This window comes from Papio anubis, chromosome 12 (assembly GCF_008728515.1).
Source record: "Papio anubis isolate 15944 chromosome 12, Panubis1.0, whole genome shotgun sequence".
Taxonomy (NCBI): domain Eukaryota; kingdom Metazoa; phylum Chordata; class Mammalia; order Primates; family Cercopithecidae; genus Papio; species Papio anubis.
This window is the reverse complement of record NC_044987.1, coordinates 114,796,521-114,808,201: the sequence shown is the minus strand read 5'-3', so window position 1 is coordinate 114,808,201 and position 11,681 is coordinate 114,796,521. Positions and strand designations below refer to the sequence as shown.

At 57.1% G+C, this 11,681-nt stretch overlaps 1 protein-coding gene across 7 annotated transcripts; it reads left to right on the top strand.

The window, feature by feature from the left end:
- The first annotated feature begins 2,891 nt into the window (after nt 1–2,891).
- SLC25A45 (solute carrier family 25 member 45) lies at nt 2,892–11,407 on the top strand. 7 transcript variants are annotated; one of them, XM_003909577.5, is made up of 7 exons: nt 2,892–3,973; nt 4,490–4,544; nt 6,455–6,498; nt 6,713–6,784; nt 7,074–7,259; nt 9,550–9,808; nt 9,951–11,407. In XM_003909577.5, the coding sequence occupies exons 2-7, from the start codon at nt 4,508–4,510 to the stop codon at nt 10,217–10,219; spliced, it is 867 nt and encodes a 288-aa protein (XP_003909626.1). In that variant the 5' UTR covers nt 2,892–3,973; nt 4,490–4,507; the 3' UTR covers nt 10,220–11,407. The 7 variants fall into 7 exon arrangements, with proteins under 7 accessions (XP_003909626.1, XP_009183919.1, XP_009183918.1 ...); XM_009185655.4 differs by having other exon boundaries at nt 6,396–6,498; XM_009185654.4 differs by having other exon boundaries at nt 4,483–4,544.
- Nucleotides 11,408–11,681: the final 274 nt, after the last annotated feature.

Below are 11,681 nucleotides of genomic sequence, written 5' to 3'. Positions count from 1 at the left end.
CTGGACAAGTCCCTTCTCCTCTGGGCCTCAGTTTTCCTCATCTGTAAAATGAGAAGGTTGAACTCAAGGACTCCCAAGGACTATCTCTACTCTCAAATGATTATTAATATATGTCTATGTCAGAAAACCAGGACAGACACTCTGTTTTTCCAGGGAGCAGTCACGTGAGCCCTTGCAATCTTATATAACAGCCTAGGAGACCTTGAGGTGTTCCCAGGCTGGGAGGAGACTTGGGGCCCCAAAGAGGCAGGTGTGAAACCACCTACCCTCAGGGCCACGTCACTGACATGTCCTGGTAATGCAACGTGTGTGCATCTGAGATGTGGAACTCGGGGAGAAAAATAAGTCCATGGAGCACCTTCTGGGGCCAGAGGAACCAGAAGTTGTTTCAAGTGACAGCAGTGGGCTTGGTGATCAGGAACAGAGGGCGGTGGGTTCACTTTGCCCTGGTTCCCTGGGATTGGAAAGCAGCTCTAGCTCCTGGCTGAGTCCTGCCTTCTTCAGCATGTGAAGCAGCTCTGCCTGCCCTCCTGTGATCCACACTGCCCCACAGCTGAGCCCATGACACCACATCTGCCTTGCTGATGTGACCTAAGGACTTGAGGAACTCAGACATGGGCTGCAGGGAAGGGTGTCCAGTGAGGGCAGGCATCTCCTTCCTGGTTCTCAGCTCTGGGACCCTCAGACCAGGACACACTGTATCTCCATGGCCTCTCAACCCAGCTGGAGTGAAGCGGGAGCAGAAGAGTTCGGTGTTGTTTTGAATGCTTACTGGATGCAGGGCCTGTGCTAGGTCAGGGGATGGAGACTGAGGGGAGACATGGCCCAGCCCTCAGGAAGTGTCTGTTGTGGTTTAATTGGTGAGTTGAGGAAGAGGGGAAAGAGGAAGAAGCCCAGGAGAACAGCACATTTAAAACCACAGCACTTTGGGAGGCCAAGGCAGGAGGATCACCTGAGGGCAGGGGTTCAAGACCAGCCTGGGGAACATAGTGAGACCCCATCTGTAAAAAAAACCCAAAAATCAGCCAGGTGTGGTGGCACACATCTGTGGTCCTAGCCATTCAAGAGCCTGAGGTGGGAGGATCGCTGGAGCCCAGGAGTTCAAGATCACAGTGAGCTCTGATAGTGCCATCCGGCCCCTGTACTCCAGCCTGGACAACAGCGAGACTCTGTCTCCAAAAAAATAAATAAAACCACAGAAGATGACAGCATTGCTTTAAGAACTATGAAATGCTACAAGCAGGAAAAGTCTTGCTGTGTGTGGGGCACGGGGCCAGGCCCTTTCCCCGTTTCCTGTGTCGTTCTCACGCTTCCCGAGAGTGGAAATAAGTCTTAGCAGTTGCCATTTACGTGCCAGCCACTTTTTACAGTGCTTTAATCCTTAGAACTCACTAAAAGGTGAGTATTGTATCTCTGTTTGATGTCAAAGACTGACACCGGGGAGTCTCTGTGGTGGTGGTAGGGAGGCTGGAACCTGGGTCTAGCCAAGGAAGGTCACTGGGAGAGAGTCCGGGAGGCTGATGGTGGGGAAGGAAAGGCATTCCATGTAGTGGGAACTGCACGAGCATGGTTAGGACCCCAGGAAAGACCCCCGCTGTGTCAGAGCACAGCAGGTGGGTGGCACCATGGGGGAGGCCTTGAACCCCAGGATGACAGATATGGGGCAGGTGTGTCAGACAGTAAGAACATTTTGGAGGTTGTGAGCTAGAGATTCACAAGATGACGCCATGCGTGGGTGGGCTTCCCTTCAGGAAGGCCCTAGGGAAGTGGGAATGAGGGTCTTGAACTGGGGTGAGGCGGTGAGATTGGAAAAGAGAATGAGACTCATTCTGAAATGAGGGAGGAGGTGGCTTCCAGCCTTTAGAGCCGAGAGGCTTAGACATCAGTTAGCCCGACTGCTGTCCTACTTTGGCAAACGGTAATAGACCCCAAGGCCCACAGAAGGGGCTGCTTAACATCGCTCAGGGAGATCATGTAATCACCCACTGGGTTCACCTCACCCTCTGCCTAGACAGAGCCAGTTTGTCAAGACAAGGGAATTGCAATAAGGAGAGTTTAATTCATGCAGAGCTGGCTGTACGAGAGACTGGAGTTTTATTGTTACTCAAATCAGTCTCCCTGAGAATTCCAGGACGGAGGTTTTAAGGATAATTTGGTGGGTAGGGGCCGGTGAGTTGGGAGTGTTGATTGGTTGGGTCTCAGATGAAATCATAGGGAGTTGAAGCTGTCCTCTTGTGCTGAGTCAGGTCCTGGGTGGGGGCCACAAGACCAGATGAGCCAGTTTATGGATCTGAGTGGTGCCCGCTGATCATCAAGTGCAGGGTCTGCAAAATATCTCAGGCCCTGATCTGAGCTTTTACAATAGTGATGTTATTCCCAGGAGCAATTTGGGGAGGGTCAGAATCTTGCAGTCTCCAGCTGCATGACTCCTAAACCATAATTTCTAATCTTGTGGCTAATTTGTTAGTCCTACAAAGGCAGTCTAGTCCCCAGGCAGGAACAGGTTTTGTTTTGGGAAAGGGCTGTTATCATCTTTGTTTCAAAGCTAAACTATAAACTGAGTTCCTCCCAGTTAGTTCGGCCTATGGCCAGGAGTGAAAAAGAACAGCTTGGAGGTTAGAAGCAAGATGGAGTCAGTTAGGTCAGATCTCTTTCACTGTAATAAATGTATCAGTTATAGTTTCCCCCACCCCGAGACGGAGTCTCTCTGTGACGTCCAGGCTGTAGTGCAGTGGCATGATCTTGGCTCACTGCAACTGCCGCCTCTCGGGTTCAAGCGATTCTTCTGCCTCAGCCTCCCAAGTAGCTGGGACTAGAGGCGCCTGCCACCACACCTGGCTAATTTTTGTATTTTTGGAAGAGACGGGGTTTCACTATGTTAGTCAGGCTGGTCTCGAACTCCTGACCTCAGGTGATCCATCTGCCTCGGCCTCCCGAAGTGCTGGGATTACAGGCAGGCGTGAGCCACTGCACCCTGAGCCACTGCAGCCGGCCTGTATCAGTTATAGTTTCTGCAAAGGCAGTTTCAGGAATAGGAAGCAGAACCAGGACTGCAGCCCAAGCCACCACGAGAGGCCAGTCTTTGGGGATGGTCTTTCAGGACGATATTTGTGGGTGGCCCAAGGAGCCCCAGGCAGCTCCAGAGGGAGGAAGTGGGAGGTCCTGTTTCCAGAATCTGTCCACCCACGAGAAAGCAGCAGGGGTGGCTGGGTTCTACCTTAGCCACAATGAGAGGAGAGGTGTGAGCAGGACTGGGCCTTGGGCGTCTCCCATAGGAGACTAGGAGCTGCAGGGAGATGTGGAGGGGACGATGCAGGTGTCACTGGGCCTTGATGTTTCCCAGGGCCTTTTGGCGGTGAGAAGAGGGAACTGGAGCCCCAAGGCTGCCGCTGATGCTGCTCGCTGACATTTCCGTTCATTCAGTCACTCAGGATTTATTGAGCGCCCACCCCGTGCCACCCGCTGTGAACAGAACACCCAGAGATCCCTGCCCAGACGGACAAGTTCTTCCTGTCACATGTTGGGGTGATAACTGTGATGGAGAAAGAGAGGAAGAGCCAGCAGTGCCTCCGGCTGGGGAGACGGGGCAGACCTCACCGAGGTGGTGACATTTGAGCCCCAGCTGAAGGGGTGCCAGGGCAAGAGTGCCCAGGAAGAGGGAAGAGCCTGGAGGCAGAAGGCTGACTGAAGAAGAATCTGGAGGCTCGGGTGGCTGCAGCAGGGAAAGCCAGGGGGTGGGTGGCAGGACGTGAGGTCAGAGGAGAATGGGCGGCACCCTGTGGCTCACAGATCCTTGAAAGGGTTTTGGTTTTGACTGAGCAGAACCGGGCCATTGCAGATCAACATGCACTTTAAATGATCAAAACCCCCATCTTTCCCCTGGGAAGGAGGAGGCCAAGGAAGGCTGTGTTTCTGACTCACACGGGGGAGTCGGGGGAGTCGTAAACAACCCTGGAGAGAACAGCCAGGCCTGGTGAGTCACTCCTGGGAGTGGCTCCTCCCCACCCTGCCACGCAGCCGGCAGCTGCGGGCTGGGCCTACCCCCTGGTGGCCATGCTCCCTCCGCACCTGGCCCCTCTCTGTGGCATGGGGGCGGCCGTGCCCCTTGGTGGCGATGAATGGGAGTGGAGCTGGGCTGGCTGGGCAGGCAGGGGCTTGCCTCTTGCTGACTAAGGCAGCCCTGGAGGGGCCCGACCATGGGGCAGGGACCCAGTTGCCATCTCCAGAGCCAGGATCATTGGCCAGGCTGGGGAATCAGGGCCCCTGTGGTCCTGGCACGCCTGGCCCGTGAGACTGTACTCTGCATGACTCCTCCAGGTGGCCAGGGTCACCAGAGCTGGCTCGCTCCCCTCTGCCAGTTGCTGGAGGTCCGGGCACCAGGCCACATCTCACCTTCCCGCCAGGGTTAAACATTAGTGGGAGGTTATTAGCGTGGGCCAGGGGAGGGAGGGGGGAAATTCAACTCTGTCTCCTTTGCTGGAGCCGCCAGTTTCTGCAAGCCCAGACAATGCCGGTGGAGGAGTTTGTGGCTGGCTGGATCTCTGGTGAGACATTTTTCTTCCTTCTGTCACATCAGACCCAATGGTAGGTCACTCCCTGGGGAAGATGGGTGACACGGGAGGAGTGGAGACCAAAGTCTGAGTTCCGGCCTGGCAGGAGGATCACTTGAGCCCAGGAGTTTGAGACCAGTCTGGGCAACATAGGGAGGCCCCTGTCTCTACAAAAAATCAAAAAACAAATTAGCTGAGCATGGTGTAGTCCCAGCTACTCAGGAGGATTGCTTGAGCTCAGGAGTTCAAGGCTGCAGTGAGCTATGACTGCACCACTGTACTCCAGCCTGGGTGACAGAATGAGACCCTACCACAAAAAAAAAAAAAAAAAAAAAAAAAAAGGCAGGGCGTGGTGACTCACATCTGTAATCCCAGCACTTTGGGAGGCTGAGGCAGGAGGATCACTTGGGGTCAGGAGTTTGAGAACAGCCTGGGCAACATAGGAAGACCCTGTCTCTCTAAGAAATGAGAGGCTGGGCCCTGTGGCTGATGCCTGTAATCCCAGCACTTTGGGAGGCCGAGGTGGGTGGATCATGAGGTCAGGAGTTCAAGACCAGCCTGGCCAACATGGTGAAACCCCTAACTCTACTAAAAATACAAAGATTATAGCCAGGTGCAGTAGTGGGCACCTGTAATCCCACCTACTTGGGAGGCTGAGGCAGGAGAATCGCTTGAACCCGGGAGGTAGAGGTTTGCAGTGAGCTGAGATCACACCACTGCACTCTAGCCTGGGCAACAGAGCGAGACTCCATCTCAAAGAAAAAAAAAAAGAAATAAGAAAAAAATTAGCCAGGCTTGGTGGCGCATGCCTGTGGTCCCAACTACTCCAGAGGCTGAGGTGGGAGGAGCCCTTGAGCCCAGGAGGTTGAAGCTGCGATGAGCCATGATCATGCCACTGCACTCCAGCCTGGATAACAGAGCAAGACCCTGTCTTTAAAAAAACAAAAAGTCTGGGTTCCCTGGAGCGCCCCAGAGCCAGCTGTCCCCAGTCCTCCGGGGATTGGCCGATGGGGAGAAGAGAAGGTGCAGGTGGGAGGTGCTGCCTCTGCCTTCCAAGGTCACTCTGCCTGACACCTGCAGAGGGCGGGAGAGCCAGGTGAGCACCCTATACCTTGAGCCCTGCTCTCCAGACCCACCCTGTGGAGCTCACAAAGGAAGCTCTCCTTTGGCCTCACCTGCTGTCCTGAGCTCCTTCTGGGCCTCTGCCCTACCTGGCTGTGGGCCGCAGTCCGGGGCCCTGAGGCCTGTTGTGCTGTGGTCCCAGCCCAGCTTCTGGGTGGCATTCCTCTTAGGAGAAAGAGAGGGATGTTCTGAACCTGCCTCCTGGGAGTGCGACCTCCCCTAAGCTCCAGAACCAGCCTCCGCTGTGGAGGGCAGGGCTAGCAGTGGGCAGGTGGACGGGAGGGGAGAAGCTCCTCCGCAGGTGCCCAAGCATGACCCCCATCAGGGCCCTGCAGTTCTGCGTGGCCAGCTGGCAGCAGGGCCTGCTCTGGATCCTGGCGACAACATTATGAGTTGAAGAAAAAAAGAGTAAAGCTCTCGGCGAGGCAGGAACCTGGGTGATTCGCCCAGAGTCCCATGTCTCATAGGCAGTAGGTTACCTGGGTATGGGCTCCAGAGAGGACACATGCATCTTTGGCTGGCTCTTCCCTCCTGGGTGTGCGTCCTCAGGTGGGGCCTGGGGTCTTACTCCCTTGTCCCAGTGCCTTCCTGGCCCAGTGCCTGCGTGGAGGGGGTGTCGGGGCAGCTGGAGTCTCTAGAGCTTGGCAGGAAGGTGGCTGCACGTGTCTGAGATGGTGCTGCTCTCCTTCCTCCTGCCTGAACCCCTCTTTCCTCTTGGCACAGACTTGCTTCCTGGGCCTGGCACGAGGGCCCTCACTCATAGCACCTTCTTGTCACCACAGGAGCTCTGGGCTTGGTCCTGGGACACCCCTTTGACACTGTAAAGGTGAGTTTAGGAGAGGCACCAGAGGAATGAAAGATCGCACCTAACCCAAACGTCAGGGTGCCCTGAGATCAGGCCTGGCTAATCTTGCCTTTCCTGCCTCTCCTGCTGGCTGGCATCCTGCTTGAGGGGGCAGAGGGAAAGGTTGGCCCACCTGCCCATCCCGCCACCCCACCTGCCCATCCCGCCACCCCACCTGCCGTGTTCTCCCACCCAGGTGCGCCTGCAGACCCAGACCACCTACCGGGGCATCGTTGACTGCATGGTCAAGATTTACCGCCATGAGTCCGTGAGTGAACCACTCCTTTGGGGGAGGCATCTGGGGCCATTGGTGCCAGCTTCCCGCTCCAGCAGGGTTCTGCCCCTGGAGGAGAGAAGACCATGTCTGGGATCCTTGGGGGGCCTGGGTGGTAGCCTGGCACCCCAATGGCTCAGCCTCAGCCTGTCCCCACCTGTCCCCACCTCCCTGTGGCAGGACTTGGGAGCAGTTTCCAGCCAGAGGCTGCCTTTCCAGGGCTGGAGAGGACAAAGGGGAGGCCCCACGGTGCCTACTCCAGTGCCACTGTGTCTCTCTGCAGCTCCTGGGCTTCTTCAAGGGAATGAGCTTCCCCATTGCCAGCATAGCTGTGGTCAACTCTGTCCTGTTTGGGGTCTATAGCAACACCCTGCTGCTGCTCACGGCCACCTCCCACCAGGAGCGGCGGGCCCAGCCACCCAGCTACACGCACATCTTCCTAGCGGGCTGCACCGGGGGGTTCCTGCAGGTGAGGGGGCAGTGGGTGGGCACACACGAGTGTCATAGGGATGGTCATGTCGATCTGTCCTCTTCCGCCCTGCTCTGGTGACCCACAGCTATGGAGGCACAGGCCTCCTGGAGGGGAACAAGAGGCCTGTGCTGTGGCTTTCCAGGCTGCAGGCCTTTCGGGGAGCGCTGTGGGGAACGGAAGAGGCAAAAGGCAGACAGAGCTGGCGGGCAGTACCAAGAGGGTGCTGGGAGAAGCAGCCTGGGCCACTCGCTCCAGCTGACAGGGCTTGCCCTCTTCCAGAGGGGTCTGCCAGACTCAGGGCTGTGGGGACCCCACTCCCCAAGGAGACCTTTGACCCTGGAGAACTGCCAGCCCCCCGCAGAGCTGTGAGCTCAGCCCCTCTGGCCAGGTCCTGATGAGGTCCTGACACTCCCCCGGTCCCGCCGGCTCTACCCTTTGCCTGCAGCGCTTGCGTGGCCATGACCTGGGAGCCTCACCTGAGGCCCCGGCCCAGCAGGGCATTAGCCATTAAGTCACTGCCGTCATTTGGGCTTTAGGCTTTAGAGGGGCAGATGAAGGGAAGAGGGACCAGCCGCCGCCAGTGGGAGCCGGTACTGACAGATGCCTGTGAACATAAGCAGGCACAGGGTGCGCCCGGTACCCACTCACAGCCCCACCGCGAGCCAGGGTCGCCCTCTCCTGGGCGGCTGCCCCCAGTTCCCTGTCACACTTCATGGGGCAGAGAGCAAGGACAAAGGACAAAGTCAGGCTGCTCCTTCAAATGAATTAATGATTAATGAGACCCCCGGAGGCCCTGGCTTTTCTTCTGCCCCTTCTTGTGCGAGGTGTCACCTATAGGTTTCCTGAGTCCCACGAGCCACATCCCACAAACACAAGGAAGAGAACCGAGGCCCTCAGCTAAGTGGCCAGGCGCAGCTTCTAAGTCACCCTGCCCCCTCCAGCTCTTTGGAAAGCAGAAGCGGGGACTGTGAGGGCCGCTGATGGAGCCTGGGTTCACAGTCAAACCTGTGGCTTCCGTTTACCAGAGTCTTAGAAGAAAAATGTGTTTTAGTGTGGAGTGGAAGAAGAGGCAGGGATTGGCAGCCTCTGACAGGCACAGATGTTGCCCTGGGCTTGGCCAAAGCTGACCTTCTGAAATAGCATCTGACATTCCACCACCCCGTGGGACTGTCACCTGGCATCAGCCTCACCCTGTCCTCAGCCCCCAGGAGCTTAGGGCTCAGAACACCCCCCGAAGCCCTGAGCTCAGCCCTGCCAGCACGCTCTGAAGGGTGGCACAAGGCCCCATCTCCCAAGGGATGGTCCCCAACCTACAACCCTTCCTGCCAGGGCCAAAGTAAACAAGCGAAGACTTGGCCTGCCAAACCCTAAGGACCGGCACCGGAGGTGACCGCCAGCCCCCGTTGCCATCAGCCATCGCCAGGGTTGAGGAACTGAGCCCATGAACCTGTCACAAAACAAACGAGCGAAAAACACATAAGTCCCTCCTAGATAGGCTAGCCTCAACATGGACTCTGACTCTCACCTGGACTCCGAAAGCCATCTTGACCTAGTGGCATCTCTGACCCAAACCTTAACTGCCGCCATCACTCTCTACATCCCCCCAGCACTGACCCTCACCAGGACCCCAGCCCCAATTCCATCCCAAATCTGTGTAGTGTCTGCTTCCGCCGATGCTAAGAGCTCTAGCACCTGCCAAGTCCCCCCATTACCCACCTTCTCACACTCAGAAGCCTCTTTGGTGGAATGCTAATGGGAGGGAGTCTTGCCTCTCCAGAGGCAGGAAGGGCTGGCCCCGTGCACCCCGGGCCTCTGAGAAGTGGGTGCAGGAGAACAACACTCGCGAGGGGACCTCCTTCACCCTGGGAGAGGGTGGCCTCTTTGCTATTTCACAGTCACAGGCTGAATCCTTCACTTGCCCCTGCTCACTGTGCAGGTATGCTCACTGCCGGCTTTAGGGAGGCCAGAAACCAACCTGCTCCTGCAAAAAGAATCCGGGCTTGTTCTGAGTGCCTGGTGCAGGCCAGGCAAGTTGGTCACTGTTGCATGAGGAGGGGGCAGTGCCTCTCGCTCTTGGGCCTGATGCCAAGGGAGGTGGCCTGTCCCCATCACATGCAGACATCCTGGCCATCCCAGCCACACATGCACGTGAGAGGCTGGGCACTGGCAGGGTTCCTGAGGAACCGGATGATGCGGTAGTCTGCCTGCATCCTTCCTCTTGTGAATGTAAGGGGCCAGTTCCCAGCCCAAAGCCCCACCTGGGGCCTTCATGTTTCGTCCCCAACAGGCCTACTGTCTGGCTCCTTTTGACCTCATCAAAGTCCGGCTACAAAACCAGACAGAGCCAGTGGCCCAGCCGGGTAGCCCCCCACCCCAGTACCAGGGGCCCATGCACTGTGCAGCCTCCATCTTCCGGGAGGAGGGGTACCGGGGGCTGTTCCGAGGAGCCTGGGCCCTGATGCTGAGGGACACCCCCACGGTGGGGATCTACTTCATCACCTATGAAGGGCTCTGTCGCCAGTACACACCAGAAGGCCAGAATCCCAGTAAGTAAAGTGGTGTGAGAGGACGGGGGACAGAGGTGTGTGTAGCAGGCAGGGTCCAGCGGGGACTGGGGAAGGAGATTAGGGTCTGGGGAGGATGCTGTGTTCTTGGTCTGACCCCTGCTCTGGGCTCCCTCTGCCCCAGGTTCAGCCACAGTGCTGGTGGCAGGGGGCTTTGCAGGCATTGCTTCCTGGGTGGCAGCCACGCCCTTAGACGTGATCAAGTCCCGGATGCAGATGGACGGGCTGAGACGCAGAGTATACCAGGGGGTGCTGGACTGCATGATGAGCAGCGTCCGGCAGGAAGGACTGGGGGTCTTCTTCCGGGGGGTCACCATCAACAGCGCCCGTGCCTTTCCCGTCAATGCTGTCACCTTCCTCAGCTACGAATATCTCCTCCGCTGGTGGGGATGAGCCCTGCGGCAATGCCAATGGCTCCCTATCAGGCCCACGGCCCGGAAGCCAGTTTGAGATTGGAGGCCAGGTTGAAAATCTGCAGCTTGCAAATCAGTGCAAGAGGCTCAGCCCTTCCTAACCAAGGCACCTCCTACCCGAGCAGATCTGGGCTGGGCAGATGCCTGCAGGAGCCAGAAGCCAGGGGGCCTGGGCAGCCTCCCTGTGTAGCTGGCCTTGACTCCTTTGCCTCCCACGTCTGTGAAACAGGGAGCATGAGGCACAAGTGAGCTGGCAACATCCTAGCCCCTGTCCTGTGCCGTCACCTCTTTTTTTTTTTTTTTTTTGAGATGGAGTCTTGCTCTGTCGCCCAGGCTAGAGTGTGGTGGAGCGATCTCGGCTCACTGCAACCTCCGCCTTTCCACCTTCCAGGTTCAAGCGATTCTCCTGCCTCAGCCACCCGAGTAGCTGGGACTACAGGCGGGCACCACCACGCCCAGCTAATTTTTTGTATTTTTAGTAGAGACAGAGTTTCACCATGTTAGCCAGGATGGTCTCAATCTCCTGACCTTGTGATCCACCCGCCTCGGCCTCCCAAAGTGCTGGGATTACAGGTGTGAGCCACCGTGTCCGGCCGCCTTCACCTCTTAAGGAGATCTGAGACTTCGCTTCTGAGAGTCCCCGCTGCCTCCCACCTCCCTGCCTTTCAAAGCTCTCTCCCCCATGACACAGGATAACCCTATGTCTCCTCCGGCCGGAATCCTTCAGTGGCTCTCATCACCTTCAGGAAAAGCCCAGACTCCTTCCATCGTCCAGGTTCCTCCCTCCCCACGAGGCTTCGTTCTCCTGGGGTTGCTTCCTGGACCCTGAACAAGCTGTGCTCTCATTGCCTGGGCCTGGCCAGCAGTGCCCGGCAGGGTGACGCCACCATCCCCCCGGCTGGCCCCACTTTCCTCTGAGACCCAGGCTGAACCTGGTCTTTGACTCGCCTCCCCACCTGAGGCTGACTTCGGCGTTCCCAGACACCCCACCCGCATACCTGCCTTGATCATAGCACTTGCCTGCGCTTCTTCAGAGTCGTTAATTTGCTTCTCGGCTTCCCCACTGGACTGTGAGCTCCCTGAGGTCAGGGATTGCGCTTTGGATGGTTTCGAGCCTGAGCTTGGTGCTTGAACAGACATGTGTGCAATAAATGCTCATTAAATGATGCGACTGTACTCCTGACCTGTCTCTCCCACGCCAGCCGCCACACCTGCTTTCTTGGTCTTGCCACACAGCTTTCTGTTGAATCTCCCAGCCCCCATTTGCCTGCTCTGACCTGTCTCGAGGTCACCTGCAGTGGAGCTGGGGGTCTGTCTGCTTTGCCCACTCCCAGCCGATGGCACTTGTTTTCTTTTTCTTTTTTTCTCTATTCTTTCTTTTTTTAGATACAGGTCTCACTCTGTTGCCCAGGCTGGAGGGCAGTGGTGCCATCATAGCTCAC

Coding starts and splice junctions, on each gene's coding strand:
- SLC25A45 (XM_003909577.5), top strand. CDS start 4,508: ATGCCGGTGGAGGAGTTTGTGGCTGGCTGGATCTCTG. Junction 4,545..6,454: donor TGTGGCTGGCTGGATCTCTG/GTGAGACATTTT, acceptor TTGTCACCACAG/GAGCTCTGGGCTTGGTCCTG. Junction 9,809..9,950: donor ACCAGAAGGCCAGAATCCCA/GTAAGTAAAGTG, acceptor CCTCTGCCCCAG/GTTCAGCCACAGTGCTGGTG.